Genomic DNA, 24,663 nt, shown 5'->3' on the forward strand with positions numbered 1-24,663 from the left:
TAAGAAAAGGCTTATGATAATTTCCAGCACCATTTCATGATCAGAACCCCTTAAAAAATAGGTTTAAAAGTGTCTTTCTGAAACTGATAGAGGCCATATACAGCAAACCCACAGCCAGTATCATACTGAAAGGAATAAAATTGAAAACATTTACACTCAGATCTGGAACTAGGCAAGGATGTCCATTGCCTCTACTGATATTCAACATAGTAATGGAAGTTCCAGCCATTGCAATCAGCCATTGCAATCATTGCAATACTTTATGGCATCAAAAGTATTCAAATAGGGTCAGAGGCGATCAAAGTCTCACTCATCACGGATGATATGATACTATACCTGGAAAACTCCAGAGACTCACCTAGAAAACTCTTAGACATAATCAAGGAATACAATAGTGTCTGAGGATACAAAATCCATACGTACAAATCAGTAGCTTTTATATATACCAACAATAGTTAAGATGAAAATATAGTCAAGGACTCTATTCCTTTTATAGTAGTGCCAAAGAAGATGAAATATCTGGGAATTCATCTAACAAAGGATGTGAAAGATCTCTATAAAGAGAATTATGAAACTCTAATAAAAGAAATAACTGAAGATGTTAACAAATGAAAAAAACATACCATGCTCATGGTTGGGAAGAATCAACATTGTTAAAATGGCTATACTACCCAATGCAATCAACAGATTTAATGCAATCCCTATTAAAGCACCGCTGTTGTACTTTAAAGAGCTTGAAAAAGTAGTGCTTTGCTTTATATTGAATCAGAAAAAACTTCAAATAGCTAATACATTACTCAGAAATAAAAACAAATCAGAAGGTATTATGTTATCAGACTTCAGAGTATACTATAAATCTATGGTGATCAAAACAGGCTGGTACTGGCACAAAAATAGAGAGGTTGATTTATGGAACAGAATAGAGATCTAAGAGATGAAACTAGCCACTTATCATAGTTTGATCTTTAATAAGCCTATCAAATACATTCACTGGGAGAAAGATTCCCTATTTAACAAATGGTGCTGGGTGAAATGCCTGGCAACCTGTAGAAGAATGAAACTGGGCCCTCATGTCTCACCATTAACAAATATTGATTCTCATTTGATAAAAGATTTAAATTTAAAATATGAAACTATAAAAATATTAGAAGAGGATACAGGGGAAACCCTCAAAGAAAGTGACCTGGGAGAATTTTTTATGAGGAGGACCCCCCTGCCCAGCAATTGAAGAAATACCAAAAAATGTATTACTGGTATCTGATCAAACTAAAAAGCTTCTGCACAGCCAAAAGCACAGTAAGTAAAGCAAAAAGACAGCCTTTGGAATAGGAAAAGATATTTATAGGTTATGCTTCTGACAAAGGTCAGATAACTGGAATCCACAGGGAACTCAAACTATTCAATATGAAAAGAAAAAATAACCCCATTTATATGTGGGCAAGAGGCTTGAACAGAAACCTCTCTGAAGAAGACAGGCGCACGGCCTAATAACACACAAAAAAACACTCATCATCTTTAATCATCAAGAAATGTAAATCAAAACCACTTTGAGATATCATCTTACTCTAGTAAGATTATCCTACATCACAAAATCCCAAAACTACATATGTTGGTGTGGATGTGGAGAGAAGGGCACCCCTCTACACTACTGGTGTGAATGCAAGCTAATATAACCTTTTTGGAAAGAAGTTTGGAGAATACTCCCAGAACTAAAAGTGGACCTACCATTTGATCCTGCAATTCCTCTATTAGGTATATACCCAGGTGATCAAAAATCATTTTACATAAAAGACATTTGCACCAGTTGTTTATTGCAGCACAATTCATAATTGCCAAGTCATAGAATCAGCCCAGATGCCCATTGATTGGATTAACAAATTGTAGTATATGTATATCATGGAATACTATGTAGCCATAAGAAAGATGGAGATGTCACATCTTTTATGTTTACCTGGATGGAGGTGGAACATACTCTTCTTAGTAAAGTATCTCAAGAATGGGAAAAAAACGTATCCAATGCACTCAATACTACTATGAAATCAGTATATAATCACCTACACATTTATAGGAATGGTAAAACATACCTATAGTCCTGAAAGAAAGAGGGAAGAGGAGGGAGAAGGTAGGGGAAGTGGGAGGCTGGGAGGAGGGAGGGTATTTGTGGGTACCTCACCTAATATGCATAATGCAATGACATTTTTAAAACTATTAAGAATAGAGTATAAATGTCTTACCACAACAAATAAGTAAGTGAGGAGATGGTTATGTTAATCAGTTAGATGTAAGCATTCCACATTGTATATCAAATCAGCACATTGTACCCATAAATGCATTAATGTACAGTGCTATGATTTAATAAAGAAAGTAAAGTAAGGCAGCCCCCGTAGCTCAGTGGGTAGGGTGTCGGCCCCATACACTGAGACTGGTGGTTTTGAACCCAGCCCCGGCCAGCTAAAATCAACAATGACAACTGCAGCAAAGAAATGGCAGGGCATTGTGGCAGGAGCCTGTAGTCCCAGCTGCTTGGGAGGCTGAGACAAGAGAATCACTTGGGCACAGGAGTTTGAGGTTGCTGTGAGCTATGATGCCATGGCCCTCTACCAAGGGCAACATAGTGAGACTCTGTCTAAAAAATAAAAAAATAAAAAAAGTGAAACTGACAACTTTTTGAAAGACTTAATCAGGAAAGAAAAATGAGATGATATATTTGCCATATCAGCAATGACAGAAATTACATCATTATGGTTCTTACATATGTTTTAAAAAATAAAGGGACATTATGAACAGTGACATGCCAATATATTCAATTATTTGGATGAATTAACAAACTTATTAGGTGGAGGTGGAGCAAGTTGGCTGCTGAGTAACAGCTTCTTTGTATTGGGGTGCAATGAGATTGGGGAGAGAGGACTCCAGGCACCTCTGGCGTGTGGGGTCTGCCAAGAAACGTCCCTCTTGGGATACAGGGAAACAGAGGGAGGCTTCTGGACCCCAGGAGAAGGACAGAAGCAGTGGTGAAGTGGCAAGTGGTTGCATTCAGTCTGAGGCTGTGGCGGCTACTGAGGCTGTAGCTACAGCAGCCGCAGCAAGATTGCACACAGGGAAGCCCTTCCATGTGGGTTGTTTTATTTATTTATTTATTTTTGGACTTGGGCACTTGGTTGAGTTACCTTGGGAGGCCTTGGGTGAGTGTCCAAGTGACTTTGAACAGTGCCCAGAAGCCAGGACCGAGACACTGGGGAAGAGCAGAGATTTCACTGTTCAGCAGTAGGAGAGTTGCTGTGAAGCCTTGGCCCTCAGAGGCATAGGACGAGGCTAATTTTGGCATGCCTGGTAAGTGGGCAGCCACTTCAGGAGAGATCCCAGAGTCACATGCTTTCCTGGGACAGCCTCTGCTTACCCAAGGGTCACAGTATAATGTGTCTTTAAAGGGGGATGAGGAAAGATTCAGACTCTCAACCCTGTGGAGTTTGGGGGCAAAGAGCTCAGGCCAGAAGACAATGGTCATCTACCTTTAATCTTCTTAAACAAAACAATTTTCAGCTCAGAATTCTATATCCTCTTAAGATAAGCTTTAAAATTGATGGAGAAACCAAATTTTTACTAATATGCAAACATTGAGAAACTTTGCCACAAGACCAGCTATACAGGAAATACTTAGACCTATTCTACACACTGACCATCACAATGGTCCACCAGTAAAGCAAGTATGCAGTAACTAAGGGATGAAACCTAGCTTACACAATGATGCAAAAGATAAAAGCAAGCAATGGATTTTCACAAAATAAGATGAATAGAATGCCACCACACTTACCAATTATCTCAATAAAATGTTAATGGCTTGAATTTCCCACTGAAGAGGCATAGACTGACTGACTGCATAAAAAAAACACAAGCCATCCATGTGCTGTCTGCACAAAACACACCTAGCCTCAAAGGACAAATTAAAACTCAGAGTTAAGGAATGGAATACAATTTTTCAGGCAAAAAAAAAATTTTCAGAACAAAAGAGGGGATGCAATCTTATTTTCAGATACAAGTGAATTTAAAGCAACTAAAGTAAAAAAAGACAAAGATAAGCATTTCATATTGGTCATGGGAAAAATACAACAAGAAAACATTTCAATTCTAAATATTTATGCACCCAACTTAAATGCTTCCAGATTCCTGAAACAGACCTTAATTAGTGTGAGCAATATGATTAAAGCAGGGGACTTTAACAATACTCTTACAAAGCTAGGCAAATCCTCTAAACAGAAATTAAACCATACAAAGGACTTAAATGTGACCCTAGAACAACTGTACTTGATAGATGTATACAGAACATTCCATTCCAAAGCTAAAGAATGTATGTTCTTCTCATTGGCCCATAGAATATCCCCCCCAAAATGATCATATCCTATGACACAAAACAAAACTCAACAGAATCAAAAGATTTAAAATTTTACTTTGTATCTTCTCAGACCACAAGGCACTAAAGGTGGAACTCAACTCCAACGAAAATGCTTAACCCCAAATAAAGGCATGGAAATTAAACAACGTTATGCTGAATGATAGCTGGATGCAGGAAGAGATAGAGATAAAATAGAAAATCATTAACTTCCTTGAGCATAATAACATTGCAGACACAAGCTACCAAAACCTATGGGATATAGCAAAGCAGTCCTGAGAGGAAAATTTATTGCTTTAGATGCCTACATCCAAAAAACAGTAAGAGAGTGCATCAACAAACTCACAAACCATCTTATGGCATTGGAAAAAAAAAGAACAATCAAAGCCTAAACACACCAGAAGAAAAGAAATATCCAAAATGAACTCAGAGATTAATGAAATTGAAAACGGAAGAATCATTCACAAAATTAACAAAACACAGAGTTTGTTTTTTGAAAAATTAAATAAAATAGCAAACCTTTGGCCAGACCATCTAGAAATAGAAAAGTAAACTCTCTGGTAACCTCAATTAGAAAGGATAAAGGGTAAATAACAACAGATACCACAGAGATAAAAGAGATTATCTCTGAATACTACAAGCAACTCAGCTTGGCACCTGTAGCTCAGTGAGTAAGGTGCCAGCCACATACACCAAGGCTGGCGGGTTGAGCCCGGTCCAGCCTGCTAAACAATGACAGCTGCAACCAAAAAAATAGCTGGGCATTGTGGCAGGCACTTATACTCCCAGCTACTCCAGAGGCTGAGGTAAGAGAATCACTTAAGCCCAGAGTTTGAGTTTGGTGTGTGCTGTGACACCACAGCACTCTACCAAAGGTGACAGTGAGACTCTGTCTCAAAAAAAAAGAAAGAAAGAAGAAAGAAAAGAAAAGAAAAGAAACTCATGCCCAGAAATTTGACAGTGTGAAGGAAACAGATCAATATCTGGAATCACACCCACTCCCTAGACTTAACCAAAAATAAATAGATATCCTGAATAGACCTATTTCAGAGGTCAAAGAAACAATTAAAAATATCCCAACAAAAACAATGCCTTGGTTCAGATGGCTTTACACCAGAATTCTATCAAACCTTCAAAGAAGAGCTTATACCCATACTGCAGAAATTATCCCAAAATATTGAGGAATAAGGAATCTTCCCCAATATGTTCTATGAAGTGAATATCACCCTGATACCAAAACCAAGAAAAGACCCAACTAAAAAAGAGAACTTAAGATCAATTTCACTAATGAATATAGGTGCAAAAATTCTCAATAAAATCTTAGCCAACAGACTACAGCTTCTCATCAAAAAAGCCGTATGTCATGATCAAGTAGGTTTCATCCCAGGATGCAAGGCTGGTTTAATGCAAGTCCTTACACATAATTCACCAAGCAACAGAAACAAAACCAAAAACCACAGGATCCTCTCAATAGATGGAGAAAGATTATTTGATAAAATTCAGCATCCTTTTCTAATTAGAATGAAGAGTATAGGCATAGGTGGCAAACCCACAACTAATATTTTACTGTATGGAGTAAAACTGAGTTTTTTCACTTAGAACTGAAACCAGACAAGGTTTTCCTCTATCTCTACTACTATTCAACATAGTGCTGGAAGTTGTAACCAATACAATCAGGCAAGCAGACAAAATAAAAGGCATCCAAATGGGAGCAGAGGCGGTCAAACTCTCCCTCTTTGCTGATGATACGATTTTATACTTAGAGAACCCCAAAGATTCAACCACAAGACTCCTGGAAGTGATCAAAAATACAGTAATGTCTCAGGATACGAAATCAATGTCCACAAATTAGTTGCCTTTGTATATATCATTAACAGACAGGATGAGAAGCTAATCAAGTACACAACTCCCTTCACAGTATCTTCAAAGAAAATTACATAGGATATACCTAACAAGAGAGGTAAAGGTCCTCTATAAAGAAAATTATGAAACCCTAATAAAAGAAATAGCAGCAGAAAAAAAAATAGCAGAAGATATTAACAAATGGAAGAACATACCATGCTCATGGCTGCAAAGAATCAACATTGTTAAAATGTCTATAATTCCCCCAAGCAATCTACAGATTGAATGCCATCCCTATTAAAGTACCAACATCATACTTATAAGACTTGGAAAAAATAATTCTTCATTTTGTATGGAATCAGAAAAAATCTTGAATAGCTAAGGCAGTTCTTAGTAATATTAACAAAGCTGGGGAATCAGCCTACCAGACTTTAGGCTATACTACAAGGCCATAATGATTAAAACACCAAGGTATTGGCATAAAAATACAGACATAGACATCTGGCACTGAATAGAAAATCAGGAGATGAAACTAACATTTTACAGCCACCTGATCTTTGATAAACCAAACAAGAACATACACTAGGAGGAAGAATCCCTATTCAATAAATGGTGCTGGGAGAACTGGATATCTACAAGTAAAAGACTGAAATTTGACCCACACCTTTCTCCACTCACAAAAATTGATTCAAGGTGTACAAAAGACCTAAGTTTAAGGCATGAAACAATAAAAATCCTCAAAGCAAGCATGGGAAAAACACTTGAAGATATCAGCCTGGGGAAAGATTTTTGAAGACTTTAGTGGCAATTTCAACAATAACAAAAATAAACAAATGGGACTTAATTAAACTGAAAGGCTTCTGTACAGCAAAGAAGACAACAACCAAAGCAAATAGGCAATGTACACAATAGGAAAGATAGTTGCATACTATGAATCGGGCAAAAGCTTGATAACTAGGATCTACAGAGAACTCAAATTAAGCAACATGAAAAAAGCCAACAATCCCTTATATCAATGAGTAAGAGAGATGATTAGAATCTTCTCTAAAGAAGATAGACAAATGGCTAACAAACAGATGAAATAATGATTGTCATACCTAATAATCAGAGAAATGCAAATCTAAACCACCCTGAAATATCATCTAACCTCAGTGTGAAGGTCCCACATCACAAAATCTCAAAGCTGTAGATGCTGGCATGGATGTGGAGAGATGAGAACACTTTTACACTGCTGGTGGGACTGCAAACTACTACAACCTTTTTGGAAGGAAGCATGGAGAATCCTTAAAGAACTCAAACTAGACCTCCCATTTGATCCTGCAATCCCAATACTGGGCATCTATCCAGAAAGAAAAAAATCCTTTTACTATAAGGACACTTGTACTGGACTGTTTATCGCAGGTCAATTTACCTTCACCAAAATGTGGAAATAGCTTAAATGCCCACCAATCCAGGAATGGATTAACAAGCTGTAGTATATGTATACCATGGAATACTATTCAGCCATTTAAAAAGGAGATTTTGAATCTTTTGTATTAACCGGGATGGAAGTGGAACACATTCTTAGTAAAGCTTCACAAGAATGGAGAAGCAAGAATCCTATGTACTCAATTCTAATATGAGGACAATTAATGATGTAGTACATGGTAGGGGGTGGAGAAAATGGAGAGTAGAGAGAGGAAAGGAGGGAGGAGGGTGGGCTTTAAGGTATGTGATACATCTTTTGGAGATGGGACACAATTATAAGAGGGACTTTACCTAACAAATAAAGTCAATGTAACCTGGTTCTTTGTACTCTCAATAAATCCCCAATAAAAACAAAACAAAAAATACAAAAAAACCTTATTAATGCTACAATAATTAACCTCTTTTTAATAAGTCTACCAAGAAAAGGATAGAAATAATGGTATCATCAGACTTTGAATAGCCAGACTCAAAAAAGAGATTGATAAAAGAAATAGTTAGGGTTAAAGGTCATGATTAGATACTTAAACTTCTTATAAACCTATATTAAGACAGCAAGTTACTGGAGTACCAGTTGAAAAATTATCTTCCATTAGTATAATATAGAATATATATATGCCATTATACTAAATATATATGTATACACACACACACATATATACATACATACATACACACATATATACATATTTTATTGTGCTTTTCTCAAACAATATATATACTGGAACAAAAATACAGACATAGACATCTGGAACTGAATAGAAAACCTTTTATTGTGCTTTTCTCGAACAATATTCGAGAAAGTTTCCTGAGCCCTATTAAAAAAAGAAATATAGTTATAATCATGAATTAAATGAATATAAAATGAATTCAAAATACAGAACTAGATAATACACTAACTTTTTACAATAAAATACAGTACAGCAGCTATAGGTTTTTAAGAAAGAACTCTTACTTTCAATAGAAACAATAAGTAATTATGAAAAACAATTGATGAATTTTAGTAAAATGAACAATTTATATTCAAAATAAGTGTTAAAGAAAATAATCCTATCCCCAGAAACAAATGCACTTGTATCAAATATAACTGAAAGAATTGATATTCACAATTACTAAGATTCCAGCAAATAAGTACCGAAACCTTCTTAATACATCAAAATGCGTTTTATGGATTATAATAATTAAATACTAATTAAACCATAAATATACATGCTAATTTCAATTACCTATAAAAAATGTAAATTAACATTACAATGCTGTAACACTGTATAGGCATTCAATTTATAAATATGAAAATGTTACATATAACCTTCAATGAATTTTTGCTGTATTTTTCTCAGTTCTGTTCATTATGGGCCATTACGGGCTGCCCTGCCCTCTCTTCAGTGATGTTTTCTCTCCTATTGGAAAAACATTTAATCCATTGATACATGGCCATTTTCTTCATGGTATTATCCCCTTGGGTTCACATGTCCTCGATTTCACTTCCTCTTTTGCCAAATTTAACAAGAAATTTAATGTTCCTTCTTTGCTCTAATTCAAGCTCTGACATTGTGATAACAGCACACAAAACATGCAACAATAATGAACACCACTCAGCAAGACACTGCCGCACATCATCACACACGGCTGTGAGCGACTGACACGCCAAGGGTATGAAACCTTCCAGAGCTGTTTGTACGTGCTGCCAATGTAAGTACATGGTGGCAAGTTCGGGAATTTACTTGTCAGACTTCAGAGATATTAACATGATAAGTTACCAACAATATTATGTCAAATTCTTTTACTGTGTTCTTGACGATATTTACTGATAGGCACATTTATTTTGCTACCTAGTTATAAGAAATTCGTGTATTGGCTCAGCCCCTGTAGCTCAGCAGCTAGGGTGCTGGCCACATTCACCACGGCTGGCAGGTGTGAACCTGGCCCCGGACCTGCTAAACAACAGTGAGAAGTACAACAACAACAAAAAAATAGCCAGGCAACGTGGCTGGCGCCTGTAGTCCCAGCTACACGGGAAGGTGAGGCAAGAGAATCGCTTAAGCTCTAGAGTTTGAGGTTGCTGTGAGTTGTGACGCCACAGCGCTCCACTGAGGGTGACATAGTGAGACTCTGTCTCAAGAAGGAAGGAAGGAAGGAGGGAGGGAGGGAGGCTGGGAGGGAGGGAGGAATGAATGAATGAATGAATTTGTGTATCAACTTATGTATGATTAAAAAAATAAAACTAAACAAACATGCCTGTTGGCAAAACAAGAAGTTGATATGTACATTTTGCTATATATTTGTTAATATAGATGAGCCTTAGAACATTATAAACATACTGGCGTCTCAAAGCAGTTTACTTACTGACACGGATGCATTTAGGAGGAGGGAGCCAGCCATTCTCCGTACACGTAATTTTGGTCTGCCCATTGGGAAGACTGTAGCCAGAATGGCAACTGACTGGTGCAGATTCACCCTCTGCATACCTTCTTGCATAATGTGGATATTGTCCATTTTCCAAATACTGAAAAATACATTCTCCTAAAGACCACAAAAATGAGAAATAAATAACGGTAAATGAGAAACATAAATTTGGTCAAAACAGCAATTTAAAATTAAAATATTTAAAGAAGACTGCATAAATATCCAACAGTACTGTATAACTTAAGAAAAACTCAAGCTAATACCAAATGTTTGTGTAAAGAGATCATTATTCAGTTTCTTATCTTTTCTTTTTATAATTAAAATATGTACAGATTGTACAGATATTCTTGTGAAGTCTCTATATGTATTTTTCATGTGATTTTCATGAAGAGCTCTTCATAATGGAAAAGTCATGTTTTGGTCTATTCCTAGATAACTCTTCCTTGGCCTTTCTTCTGTCATATAAGACTTCATTGTAGTCACTTAGAAGTTCTTGTCTCTCCATGTTTTGGAAGTTTTACACATACATAGTTGTAAGGAGATTTACTTACTGCGGCATGGTTCTGCTGGTGACCATCCTTCTTTCGTGCAGTAAATGTACTCCCATTGATTTCGTGAAGGAGTCACAAAATTGGTGTCACAGTGATAGTAGAAATATTTTCCAATAGCTACTGGAAAGTATGATCTATATCTACCCTCATTATATAGTTGTCCATGTTTTATTTGTGGAAAATCACAAGGTTTCACTTGCAATAAAAAATAAAAAAGGAGTGTAAGTAACATTTTATTTAATGGACAATCGCATTAAAGGATGGAATTTTTGACCAATCAGTTATATTCCTCTTATAGGAATAAGTGCATAGGTATACTCATTCTGTTAAGGTTTCTTGGTCAAAAAACAGTTGAGGAACGCAGACAACTGAAATAGTTGAAAAGGACTTTCTTAATGAAGGTGAAATTTTGTCTTGTGAGTCATATGACGAACACATTTATGTGAAGGCTCTCCAGGAAGAAAACCGTACAGACTTACTGACCGTATATCCCTGAGTACATTTACTCTGGTTCTGGCTGAGTATGAGCCTACATGCTGATCTTAGCATTCAGTTTTTCCTTGCCATTTTCTGTCTTTCCCTGCCATTTTCATCAGAAATCAGAGCTCTGCCTTTTGTTTTCAGACCAATCCACCATAGGAAGATAGATTTTTATTTGTTTGTGGTTTTTTTTATTAAATTCACGAGGATATTTTTCTATTTATTGAAGATGATGTAAGAAACATAGAGAAATACACAAATCTTCCTTTGATGATACTATGTAACAAGTCACTGGAGCATGTTTTCCCTTCTTTATTTAACCAGAAGAATAGGAATATTTCTTAATATCCAAATAGTAAAAATTATGTTAAACATTTATTTGTCTATTTCTAATTTTATCTGAAGAACAAAATGTTTTTAATGTTATAAAATATTCTTAATGAATATAATATTTCTAAGACAATATTTTACACTTAACCTTTTTTTTTAAAAATGTAGGTTGACTAATTTTGACAAATATGTTCAAGTGCTATATTGTTTCTTGTATTAACAGGTTCATATATAATATTTTTCAAAATTTAACTCTGTATGGGATTATTTAGTGATGATCTAGTGCTTTTAATACCAGAATAGTTTTAAGCTTTTGCCACAATTTCTGATTCTATTTCAGTAAACCACATATGACATATTAAAAAGAATTTTTTAAAAAAAGTATTTCAACACACATATAAGCACATCAAATATTCTTTATCATGTTCTTCATATGTATTAAATTCAGTGATTTGGTTTCTATTTCGTGTAATTAGAGAAATTTCCCAAGTAGTTTCTACACACTTACGTGGGTTATAACCTTTGAATTTTGTATTTACTAAACATCTTCTTTGACAAAGACTACTGAGTGATACTTCTTAGGTGTAGCTTTGGGGCCAGCAGACGATTTATTTTATATTGAACGATTCTACCCCCACTTATATCAAGCTTCTAATATTGAAATTAAAATGTTGGTTTAGTCTCATTTATTTTAAGTAACATTCTTCATTACTCTCCAACACTTTTTAAAGATTTGGATATTTTTCTATTTACCACAGGATTGTACATATTTCATCATGATCTATCAAGATGTGTATCATTTCCTGCATTGGGTGAGTTTGAGTCTTTGGATTTGCAGGAACTATATCTTAAAGAACTCAATTAAATTCCCTATTAATCCATAGAGCAGAGATGTACAATCTAGTGGTGGATTTCAAAACTAGTATTCTTATTCATCTTATTATGGTGTTTCAAAGAGTACGCATATTGATAGAATACAATAGTCCATTGAGATTTCTTTTAAAAGGGTACAAAGAAGGAGGCATAATTAAAAGTAGGTATTTTTATTACCACCATCTTGAATTCCTTCACTTGAATTCTGTCTCGTTGAGCATATCTGCATCTGTCTTTACCTCTTTTACAAGTGCTTCCCTAGAGCAAATATAATATTTCTCATGGGGTCTGGTCAGCACTGAGCATGGCAGGACTTCATGCATTCTCATTCTACTTCTTACACTTCTCCCAACATAAGTTGTAGTATCACAGCAGTTATGGTGGTTCCATCATAGTGTTGACTCAAGTCGATCTTAACATTGATTAAAATAGTCACTAATTTCTTAACTGTTGCTAACATGTGTGTACTCTAATTTCCTTAACACAAGTCCAGAATTTTATACTAGTCACCAGTGAACTTTATCTTAACTGATTCATCCTAGCAATAGGCGTCTCTTTGAATGAAGAACCCTTCCTAATGCAGATTCAGTATTATCACCGCCAATATCATTCCAATAGTGTACTGCATTTCCCCTGAACCACTAAACTGTTGAGATATAAGGAAAAGTAACGTGATTGTAAAGTTGGGGGAAAAAAAAAACATGAAAAAGGGAAAAGGAAACATCCCTGAAATAAAATGCTCTGTTAACTTAAATGGCATTTTGCTACATGTGATAGTTGTAGGAAATTGGACAAGTGTTTAGCAAATAGTGGAGCCTAACTTTTCTCCCCTGGGATGTGTGCTGGGATTAGCGTCTCACTTGTAAAGAGTAGAGATGGCTGGAGTAACAGTGTGTGAGTAATAATAAATGTTATCTACAAAGCTTCCTATACTCTCTGATCTGTAGCTCCAGAGAGAATTAGCTGCCATCCCATCAACCCATGAAGAAGACCATGTGGTAAGAAACCGAAGCCTCCTGACAACAGCTGTGTGACTGAGTCATGTAGGGAGCAGATCCTCCAGCCCAGGAAGCCTTCTGATGACTGGAGCCTGGGCCCATGGCCTGATTGCAACACAAGGAGACAGTCTGATTCCCAGATACAAGTTTAGGCTCCTCTCAAATGCCTAACCCATAGAAACTGTGCTATAATAAAAGTTTGCCTTTAAGCAAACATATTTTTGGGCAAATTTGTTACTGAAAAAAAAGTTAATTTACTATGTGTTAAATGGCACTATTTTTACCCAGTATTTGGAAGTATTTATTAATTAGAGAAACATACCTTCATGAACACACCCATTTTTAAATTTGGAGTAGGAAAAAATTGTTTTTACTTTACTGCACTGTTTTCATACTATTTAAAATTGGTTACTTTGCATAGTGAAGACTGCTTCTAAAAGCTTTATACACACAAGACAAATCTTTGGCTTTACTATGTCCCTATTTTTTATGTATTTAAGAGAAAACAATCTGGGACTTTAGAAGGGAGTCAGGATATGAATGGAACTTACAGGTGCATCTTGGAGGAGGTGACCAGCCACCACTTGTGCAGGTTGCTGTATTTACATGAGTTGCAGGATGAAAACCGTTTTTACACTCATACCTGATTTCATCTCCAGTTCTGTGTTTAATCCTCACAGGTGAGTAGACACCATTGGGAATATAAGGAGGATTACATGACACTTCTGGAAAAAGATGATATTTTAGATAATATCTAAAAAGTGATATTTTTGATAATTTAAAAATTAGTATTCATTAAATTAATGAAGTATACAAAAATTTAAAAGGTGTATGCTACTTAATTGTCTTTAGCCTAGTATAAAATGGCATTAACATGAACACAACATATCATTCCTGCTGTATCTTTCATGTTCCCCTTCACTTTGTGTGTTGTTCTTATAAATTTGTGCCTCCTAGGCTCTTCATCACTCTTTCTATTAAGTCATCTCATACTTTGTGATAATTCATATCTGGCAATGACCTCATCATATTTAACATCGACTCCTCCCACTTTCTTCTTTCTACTTCTTTGGTTTCTGTTATTTTCATAAGAACTTTTTTTGGAATGTTCAGGGTCTCCTCCCTCCAGACAATTGATAAGATTACATATTCCTTTCCCTTTGAAGAAAATGTGGCCATATGATTAAATAGGGGAATGTAATAAAAGTGGAAGTAATATCTTTCACTTTAGGGAAGTAGTTTTAACATTCATTTATGATACCTTTTTCATAGCTGTAGTGATTAAAGAAGGACCTGAAAAGATAATGCCTCTCATTTGATTCTTACTACTAATACAATGATCAGAGTCCCTTCTGAACTATATTGGAAGAGAACATGAAGAGGAAATAAACTTTAGTTCATTAAGATATTGAGATATTACAATACATTATTCTTACTGTAATGGTATAACCTAGTACAGGGTTTGGAAAATATTTTCTTTGTTTCTTTTTTTTTTTTAAACAGAGTCTCACTCTGTTGCCCCAGGCTAGAATGCTGGGGGGGTCATACCTCACAGTAACCCCACACTTTTGGGCTCAAGTGATCCTTTTGCTTCAGCTTCCTGAGTAGCTGGAACTACAGGCATGTCCCACCACCCCTGGCTAGTTTTTCTATTTTTAGTAGAGATGGGGTCTCAATATTGTTCAGGCTGGTCTTGAACTCCTGAGCTCAAGCAATCTACCCACTTCATTTTTCTACAGTGCTAAGATTACAGGCATGAACCACCTGGATAGAAGGTCTCTGTTGCAACTATGTCATTATAGCACAAAGTAGCTATAACAATACATAGACAGATAGGCATAGCTGTGCTCCAACAGAAGGAGCGACCTCTAGTTTACCGTAATTTGACCGGGTCTGTCCTGATTAACTGCTCACCATCAACTCTGCTGTATCTCAATATGGTTCAATCTGCAATATTCCCTTTCTAATGAAATACTATGCATTTTTAGCATTGTGGAAAAGTTATATAACAATATATATTAATGTCACATTGTATTTTGTAATAAAAGGCTTAGAGGGTCATTCAGCATTGCCTAAAATCCATCTGTAAACCACTGCTTTACTTCCCATTCACTTTCCACAGTAAGTGGCCATGGTCTCCTGACCTTTTCAAGCTACCTAACTCTGACATAGAATAAGTTGTTTATAATTTACATTTTGATGATTGGATGGAAAAATTAACTATCTGAGAGGGGCTCTGAAGATAAACATATGGTGGAGATTAATTCTAGAGCCCTTGTGCAGACACTTCCTTAGATTCAAGACCTTGAATGTCATGAAGACAAACTACTGGACTCCAGGCACTATCAGCCAAACACAAATCTAATGTGGGTTATCTTTCCTTGTGTTCATTAATCTTTTTTTTTCTAAAACATTTTCTTAACAGTGCCTAAAAGTAGAGATCACTAAGTGTTTTCCAAGGAACTACTTTTGGGATCAAATAGCCCCCAAATTAACTCAGTTTTGTAAAAGAGAAGCAAGATTTACACATGTAATTATAAATCATAGGCTTTAAAGTACAGGGGACTCTTAAGAGTTCAACTCTTCTTCCCCCCTCCAGGATGGCGGTATCTGTACAATTCATCCTTTCAGAAGGTTACTAGACTACATACAATAACTGTTTCTTGCTTCCCTTGTCATAGCAGCCCTCATCAAAAGCTAACTCACTTCAAAAATATTTGCAAGCATCTCAAGATGGCTATTAGCACACTACAGCTGTTATCTTCTTGCTATTCTTCTTATGGTATAATTTCTTAAACTCTGTGACTGTCTATATTATCTCTTCTAGGCCATGATACTTTGACACCATCCCTTTTAAAATTAGGCAGACTAAGTAGAATACCAAATTCTAGATATATTTTTTGGTGGGCAAGAATATAGTTGAGATTAACTCTTTGGCTCCATATAACATCCTTCTATAATTAAACCTGAAAGTTAGGGTTCTCCCCTACTACTGGTTCATTCTAAACTTCTTGTTAATGAAAATCTCCATTTCCTTTCACTTAATTTCATTGTTAATTAAGGTTTCCACATCTGTTGGTATTATTGTAATTTATTTTAAAATGTTTTTAAAATAATTATATAATTTAAAATATTTAGGGTATTGGAGGATCACTCTGTTTGAGAATAGCGTATTACCAGGAATTAGAAATCCATAGCCCTGAATCTGATCTAGACCTAATTTTTGACTTTTAACTATTTAAAAAGATACTGAAATTTTCTGACCCTGTTTAATGTCTATCTTCAGAGTAAGAGGCTGTCAATTGATCTCAAAGGACCTTACACACATAAAATTCGATGATATATGATCTTTTGAAAAGTCAATTCCTATGAAAATTAGTACCCTATCTTTGAAAAAAATAACTTGTTTAATGAAAATAATTATATTAATTTTAAAAATTGATAATATATATAACAAAAGAGAAAATAAAAACAGCATTACCTTCGCATGAAGGCTCTGAACTCCATCCAAATTTAGTGCATACAGCATCTCCTCTTCCGCTGTATTCAAACCCTTGGTTGCATTTATATTGAAATCGTTCATTCTCTCTAAAAATATTCTTATTAGATAATGAATATCCATTTCTGACTTCTGGTGGTTTGCAGGAAATTTCTGAGAAGAAATTTGAAAATGTTTCTACAAATTAATGGATTGTAACAAAGATATAATCATATAAAATGCATTTTTTGTTTCCAGAGGTAAATTATCAGAACAAACAAAAGTTCTGTTTTGACATGACTGTTTGACAAACAATTTGTCTGTTATCATTAATATTTATTTTTTGAAGGAAGTTAAAATCCTAATTAGAATTATGTCTCTAATTTTATTTAGTTTCAGGATAAATTAGTCCTCTTGAAATAACTGGTACGCAGTAACATTCATCAAACATATAGAATTATTGTGATAAGTATTTTCACTGAGTGACCTGAAAAAATAATGCATTTTCTAGTTATCAACAAAGCAGTAATTATCAGTGGAACACTTTGTCAAAGAAATTCATTTAATTCATTGTCATTCCATCTCTGAAAAGTAAATGATCTTCTGCTTTTGTGCCTTTACCATCCATCCTGGATTTCTGAAGAAGAAAAAAATAGCCATCATCTTTGACATCACTTCTCTCAAACATTTTTTACAGGATTGTGGCAACAGTAACTTGTTTTCCAAATTCTGTTCTCCCACTTTTTAAATCCATTTCCATGTGTATCATTTAGTGATCTTTAAAGTGATCACCTCATTGAAATCCTTCATTGATTTCCTAGTGTACAACTATATTGCTCTGTCTCCCTCTTTCTGTGCCTCTTTTCTTTTTGTCAATATTTCTTTTACCCACCCCCTCTCCTTTCTCTATTTTCTTTTCATTCTTTCCTTCTCTCTTTCATCCCTTGTTGCTTTTCAACCTTCTCATCCTTCTGGTCCTATACCAAAAGGACTCATCGAAACCTTAGTCCACAGGCATGGGAACTTAAAGAGCAAGAAAAAGTGAAAGGAAAATTAGGGCAAGTAAACATATAAAAGAAATCACTCATGAGGAAGAATCAGCAGAAAACTCCAGGCAACATGAAGAACCAGTCCAGAACAACCTCTCTAAGGGACCATAAGGTAGCTATCGCAGAGGATTCCACCAATAAAGAAATGTTAGGAATGACAGAAAGGGAATTTAGAATACACATGATGAAAACAATGAAGGAAATTATGGAAACAATGAAGGAAACTGCTAATAAAGTGGAAAATAACCAAAAGGAAATCCAAAAACAGAATCAAATAAGAGATGAATGATATAAAGAATATAGAAAGGATATAGCAGAGCTGAAGGAACTGAAACAGTCAATTAGGGAACTTAAAGATGCAATGGAAAGTATCAGCAACAGGTTAGACCATGCAGAAGGAAGAATTCCAGAGGTAGAAGACAAAGTTCCTGAGATAACTCAGATAGTAAAAAAGGCAGAAAAGAAGAGAGAGAAAGCAGAACGTTCACTGTCAGAATTATTGGACCTTATGAAGTGTTCCAACATATGAGTTATAGGAATCCCAGAAGGGGAAGAAGAATGCCCAGAGGAATGGAAGCCATACTAGAGAATATTATAAAAGAAAATTTCCCAAATATCACCAAAGATTCTGACACACTGCTTTCAGAGGGATATCGGATCCCAGGTCACCTCAACTCTAACCGAGCTTCTCCAAGACACATTGTGATGAACCTGTCCAAAGTCAAGACAAAAAAAAAAAGATTCTGCAAGCTACCAGAAGTAAGCGCCAATTGACCTACAGGGGCAAATCCATCAGAGTGACTGTAGACTTCTCTAATGAAACTTTCCAAGCAAGAAGACAATGGTCATCTACCTTTAATCTACTTAAACAGAATAATTTCCAGCCCAGAATTTTGTACCCTGCTAAGCTAACCTTTAAAATTTACAGAGAAATCAAACCATTTACGGATATACAAACATTGAGGAAATTTGCCACAACAAGACCAACTCTACAGGGAATACTTCAACCTGTTCTACACATTGACCATCACAATGGATCAGCAGCAAAGTAAAAACTCAGAAAATAAAGGACAGAACCTAACCTCCACACTGATGCAAAAGATAAAACTAAGCAATGAACTCTCACAAAATAAGATGAATAGAACACTACCACACTTATCAATTATCTCAATAAATGTTAATGTCTTGAATTCCCCACTGAAGAGACATAGATTGGCTGACTGGATTAAAAAACACAAGCCATCCATTTGCTGTCTGCAAGAAACACATCTGGCTTCAAAAGACAAATTAAAACTCCTAGACAAGGTTTGGAAGACAATTTTTCAGGCAAATGGAATTCAGAAGAAATGAGGAGTTGCAATCTTATTTTCAGATACCTGTGGATTTAAAGCAACTAAAGTCAAAAAAGACAAAGATGGTCACTTTATATTGGTCAAGGGAAAAATACAACAAGAAGATGTTTCAATTCTAAATATTTAATTCTAAATATTTATAAATGCTCCCAGATTCTTGAAACAGACCTTACTCAGTCTGAGCAATATGATATCTGATAATACCATAATAACAGGGGACTTTAACACTCCTCTTACAGAGCTGGACAGATCCTCTAAACAGAAATTAAACAAAGATATAAGAGATTTAAATGAGACCCTAGAACAACTGTACTTGATAGACACATATAGAACACTCCATCCCAAAGATAAAGAATACACATTATTCTCATGACACCATGGAACATTCTCCAAAATTGATCATATCCTGGGACACAAAACAAGTATCAACAGAATCAAAAGAATTGAAATTTTACCTTGTATCTTCTCAGACCAGAAGGCACTAAGGGTGGAACTCAACTCTAACAAAAACGTTCGACCCCACACAAAGGCATGGAAATTAAACAATCTTCTGTTGAATAACAGATGGGTGCAGAAAGAAATAAAACAGGAAATCATTAACTTCATTGAGCATAACAACAATGAAGATACAAGCTACCAAAACCTGTGGGATACTGCAAAAGAAGTTTTGAGAGGCAAATTTATTGCTTTAGATGCCTACATTCGAAAAACAGAAAGAGAGCACATCAACAAACTCACAAGCCATCTTATGGAATTGGAAAAAGAAGAACAATCTAAGCCTAATGTCAGTAGAAGAAAAGAAATATCCCAAATCAAATCAGAGATCAATGAAATTGAAAACAAAAGAATCATTCAGAAAATTAATGAAACAAGGAGTTGTTTTTTGAAAAAATAAATAAAATAGATAAACCATTGGCCAGGCTAACAAGAAATAGAAAAGTAAAATCTCTAGTAACCTCAATCAGAAATGATAAAGGGGAAATAACAACTGATCCCACAGAGATACAAGAGATCATCTCTGAATACTACCAAAAACTCTATGCCCAGAAATTTGACAATGTGAAGGAAATGGATCAATATTTGGAACCACACCCTCTCCCCAGACTTAGCTAGGAAGAAATAAAGCTCCTGAACACACCAATTTCAAGCACTGAGATGAAAGAAACAATAAAAAATCTTCCAACCAAAAAATGCCCTGGTCCAGATGGCTTCACACCAGAATTCTATCAAACCTTCAAGGAAGAGCTTATTCCTGTACTGCAGAAATTATTCCAAAAAACTGAGGAAGAAGGAATCTTCCCCAACACATTCTATGAAGCAAACATCACCCTGATACCAAAACCAAGAAAAGACCCAAACAAAAAGGAGAATTTCAGACCAATCTCAATCATGAATATAGATACAAAAATTCTCAACAAAATCCTAGCCAGTAGATTACAGCTTATCACCAAAAACGTCATACATCATGATCGAGTAGGTTTCATCCCAGGGATGCAAGGCTGCTTTAACATACGCAAGTGCATAAACATTATCCACCATATTAACAGAGGCAAAAATAAAGATCATAGATCCTCTCAATAGATGCAGAAAAAGCATTTGATAAAATTCAGCATCCTTTTCTAATTAGAACACTGAAGAGTATAGGCATAGGTGGCACATTTCTAAAACTGATTGAAGCTATCTATGACAAACCCACAGCTAATATTTTACTGAATGGAGTAAAACTGAAAGCTTTTCCTTTTAAAACTGGAACCAGACAAGGTTGTCCTCTGTCACCTTTACTATTCAACATAGTGCTGGAAGTTCTAGCCAATACAATTAGGCAAGACAAGGAAATAAAGGGAATCCAAATGGGAGCAGAGGAGGTCAAACTCTCCTTCTTTGCTGACGACATGATCTTATACTTAGAGAATCTCAATGACTCAACCACAAGTCTCCTAGAAGTCATCAAAAAATACAGTAATGTTTCAGGATATAAAATCAATGTCCATAAGTCAGTAGCCTTTGTATATGCCAATAACAGTGAAGATAAGAAGCTAATTAAAGACACAACTCCCTTCACCATAGTTTCAAAGAAAATGAAATATCTAGGAATATACCTAATGAAGGAGGTGAAGGACCTCTATAAAGAAAATTATGAAATCCTCAGAAAGGAAATAGCAGAGGATTTTAACAAATGGAATAACATACCATGCTCATGGATGGGCAGAATCAACACTGTTAAAATGTCTATACTTCCCAAAGCAATCTACCTATTCAATGCCATTCCTATCAAAATACCAACATCGTACTTTCAAGATTTGGAAAAAATGATTCCGCATTTTGTATGGAACCAGAAAAAAACCCGTATAGCTAAGGCAGTTCTTAGTAATAAAAATAAAGCTGGGGGCATCAGCATACCAGATTTTAGTCTGTACTATGAAGCCGTAGTGGTCAAGACAGCATGGTACTGGCACAAAAACAGAGACATAGACACTTGGAATCGAATAGAAAACCAAGAAATGAAACTAACATCTTAAAACCACCTAATCTTTGATAAACCAAAGAAGAACATATCTTGGGAGAAAGACTCCCTATTCAATAAATGGTGTTGGGAGAACTGGATATCCACATGTAAAAGACTGAAACTGGACCCACACCTTTCCCCTCACAAAAATTGATTCAAGATGGATAAAGGACTTAAATTTAAGGCATGAAACAATAAAAATCCTCCAAGAAAGCATAGGAAAAACACTGGAAGATATTGGCCCGGGGAAAGACTTCATGAAGAAGACTGCCATGGCAATTGCAACAACAACAAAAATAAACAAATGGGACTTCATTAAACTGAAAAGCTTCTGTACAGCTAAGGAGACAACAACCAAAGCAAAGAGACAACCTACACAATGGGAAAGGATATTTGCATATTTTCAATCAGACAAAAGCTTGATAACTAGGATCTATAGAGAACTCAAAATAATCCACATGGAAAAAGCCAACAATCCCATCTATCAATGGGCAAGAGACATGAATAGAACCTTCTCTAAAGAAGACAGACGAATGGCTAACAAACATATGAAAAAATGTTCATCATCCCTATATATTAGAGAAATGCAAATCAAAACCACCCTGAGATACCATCTAACCCCAGTGAGAATGGACCACATCACAAAATCTCAAAACTGCAGATGCTGACATGGATGTGGAGAGAAGGGAACACTTTTACACTGCTAGTGGGACTGCAAACTAGTACAACCTTTCTGGAAGGAAGTATGGAGAAACCTCAAAGCACTCAAGCTAGGCCTCCCATTTGATCCTGCAATCCCATTACTGGGCATCTACCCAGAAGGAAAAAAATCCTTTTATCATAAGGACACTTGTACTAGACTGTTTATTGCAGCTCAATTTACAATCGCCAAAATGTGGAAACAGCCTAAATGCCCACCAACCCAGGAATGGATTAACAAGCTGTGGTGTATGTATACCATGGAATACTATTCAGCTATTAAAAAAAATGAAGACTTTACATCCCTCATATTAACCTGGATGGAAGTGGAAGACATTATTCTTAGTAAAGCATCATAAGAATGGAGAAGCATGAATCCTATGTACTCAATTTTGATATGAGGACAATTAATGACAATTAAGGTCATGGGAGGGGAAGGAAAAGCAGAGAGAGGGAATGAGGGAGGGGCCTTGGTGTGTGCCACACCTTCTGGGGGCAAGACATGATTGCAAGAGGGACTTTACCTAACAAATGCAATCAGCGTAACCTGGCTTATTGTACCCTCAATGAATCCCCAACAATAAAAATAAAAAAAATAAAAAAGAATGCAAACTCCATCCATGAACCTCTAATATATATGGTATTTGCTATGTTGAATAAAAATATTAAGTTTTTAATGTGAAGAACTAGTGTATGTTTGAAAGAGTTCCTTGTAGTGTAATTTAAAGTCAGGTCATGTGATGCCTCTGGATTTGTTCCTGTTGCTTAAGATTGCCTTGCATGTTTGGGCCTCTTTTTTCATTTCAAATAAATTTTAGGTTATTTTTTAATCTCTGAAATATGATGTTGATATTTTAATGGGGATTGCAATGAATTTGGAAATTGCTTTGGGCAGTATGGACATTTTAACAACATGATTATGCCAATCCATGAGCAGGGGATGTCTTTTCATTTGTTTCATCTACAACTTCTTTCATCAGTATTTTGTAGTTCTCCTTGTAGAGATGTTTCACCTCCTTGTTAAGTATATTCTGAGCTATCTTATTTTCATTATAGCTATTGCAAATACTATAGAGTCCCTGATTTGCCTGTTATTAGTATATACAGTATAAATGCTACTGATTCGTGTGATTTTATAACATGAGACTCTGCTGAATTTATTTATCAATTCTAGGAGTCCTTTGGTGGAATCTTTAGGGTTTTCTAGATATAAGATCATATCATAGCAAACAGGAATAGTTGAACCTCTTCTTTCCTGATTTGGATGTTCTTTATTTCTTTCTCTTGCCTGATAGCTTTGCCTAGGACTTCCAACGCTATGTTGAATAAAAATGGTGACAGTGGGAACTTTTTTGTCTTGTTCCAATTCTTAGGGGGAATGCTTTCAACTTTGCAGCATGGTACTGGATAAAAGTGGAGACATAAACAAGAGGAATAGAATAGAGAACCCAGAAATAAAACCACATAGTTATGACAACTGATCTTCAACAAAGCAGACAACAATATACACTGGGGAAAGGAAGCCCTATTCAATAAATAGTGCTGGGAAAATTGGATGGCCACACGCAGAAGAATGAAGTAGTACCTCTATCTTTTACCATATACAAAAATTAATACAAAACAGACAAAAGACTTTAAATATAAGGCATGAACTCAAAAATTCTAGAAGAAAACCAAGTAAGAACTCCAGACATTAGCCTAGGCAAAGAATGTATGACTAAGATCCCCAAAACAAATTCAATAAATATAAAAATAAATAATTGGAGCTTAATTAAATTAAAAATCTTCTGAAAAGCAAAGGAAATAATCAACAGAACATGAACAGACAACATACAGAATTAGAGAAAATACTTGCCAACTATACATCAGACAAAGGGCATATATCCAGAATCTACAAAGAGCACAAACAAATCAGCAAGAAAAACAAACAACTTTATCAAAAATAGAGCAACAGTTACAAACAAAAGATTTTCAAAAGAAGGTAGACAAATTTCAAAAAAAAAAAAATTAATAAATGCTCAACAACAACAACAACAAAAATGCTCACTAAGTGTCGGGTCAATGCAAATTAAAACTACAAGGAGATACCACATTACCCCCATTAGAACAGCCGTTACTGAAAAGCAAAGAACAATGGCTATTAGCAGTATTATTTGTATTCTTCTTTTATTTTCATCATTCTAATGAACATTGTTTTAAAATGCAATTTTTATATGAAAAACTAAAAATATTCAAACAAACAAAC

At 35.4% G+C, this 24,663-nt stretch overlaps 1 protein-coding gene across 3 annotated transcripts in view; it reads right to left on the reverse strand.

Moving 5' to 3' along the window:
• CFH (complement factor H) overlaps nucleotides 1–24,663 on the reverse strand; it is a 149,796-nt gene that overhangs the window by 94,962 nt on the left and 30,171 nt on the right. For 2 of the 3 annotated variants that reach the window (XM_053608132.1, XM_053608129.1), the window contains exons 6-9: nucleotides 16,816–16,986; nucleotides 13,886–14,059; nucleotides 10,654–10,848; nucleotides 10,043–10,219 (exon numbers count right to left, since the gene is read on the reverse strand). In XM_053608132.1, the coding sequence (XP_053464107.1) occupies nucleotides 10,043–10,219; nucleotides 10,654–10,848; nucleotides 13,886–14,059; nucleotides 16,816–16,986 (717 nt within the window). Of the gene's footprint in view, nucleotides 1–8,445; nucleotides 9,097–10,042; nucleotides 10,220–10,653; nucleotides 10,849–13,885; nucleotides 14,060–16,815; nucleotides 16,987–24,663 lie in introns of those variants that run through there. The other variant, XM_053608130.1, reaches the window with a different exon arrangement.

Source organism: Nycticebus coucang, chromosome 10 (genome assembly GCF_027406575.1).
Source record: "Nycticebus coucang isolate mNycCou1 chromosome 10, mNycCou1.pri, whole genome shotgun sequence".
Classification (NCBI taxonomy): domain Eukaryota; kingdom Metazoa; phylum Chordata; class Mammalia; order Primates; family Lorisidae; genus Nycticebus; species Nycticebus coucang.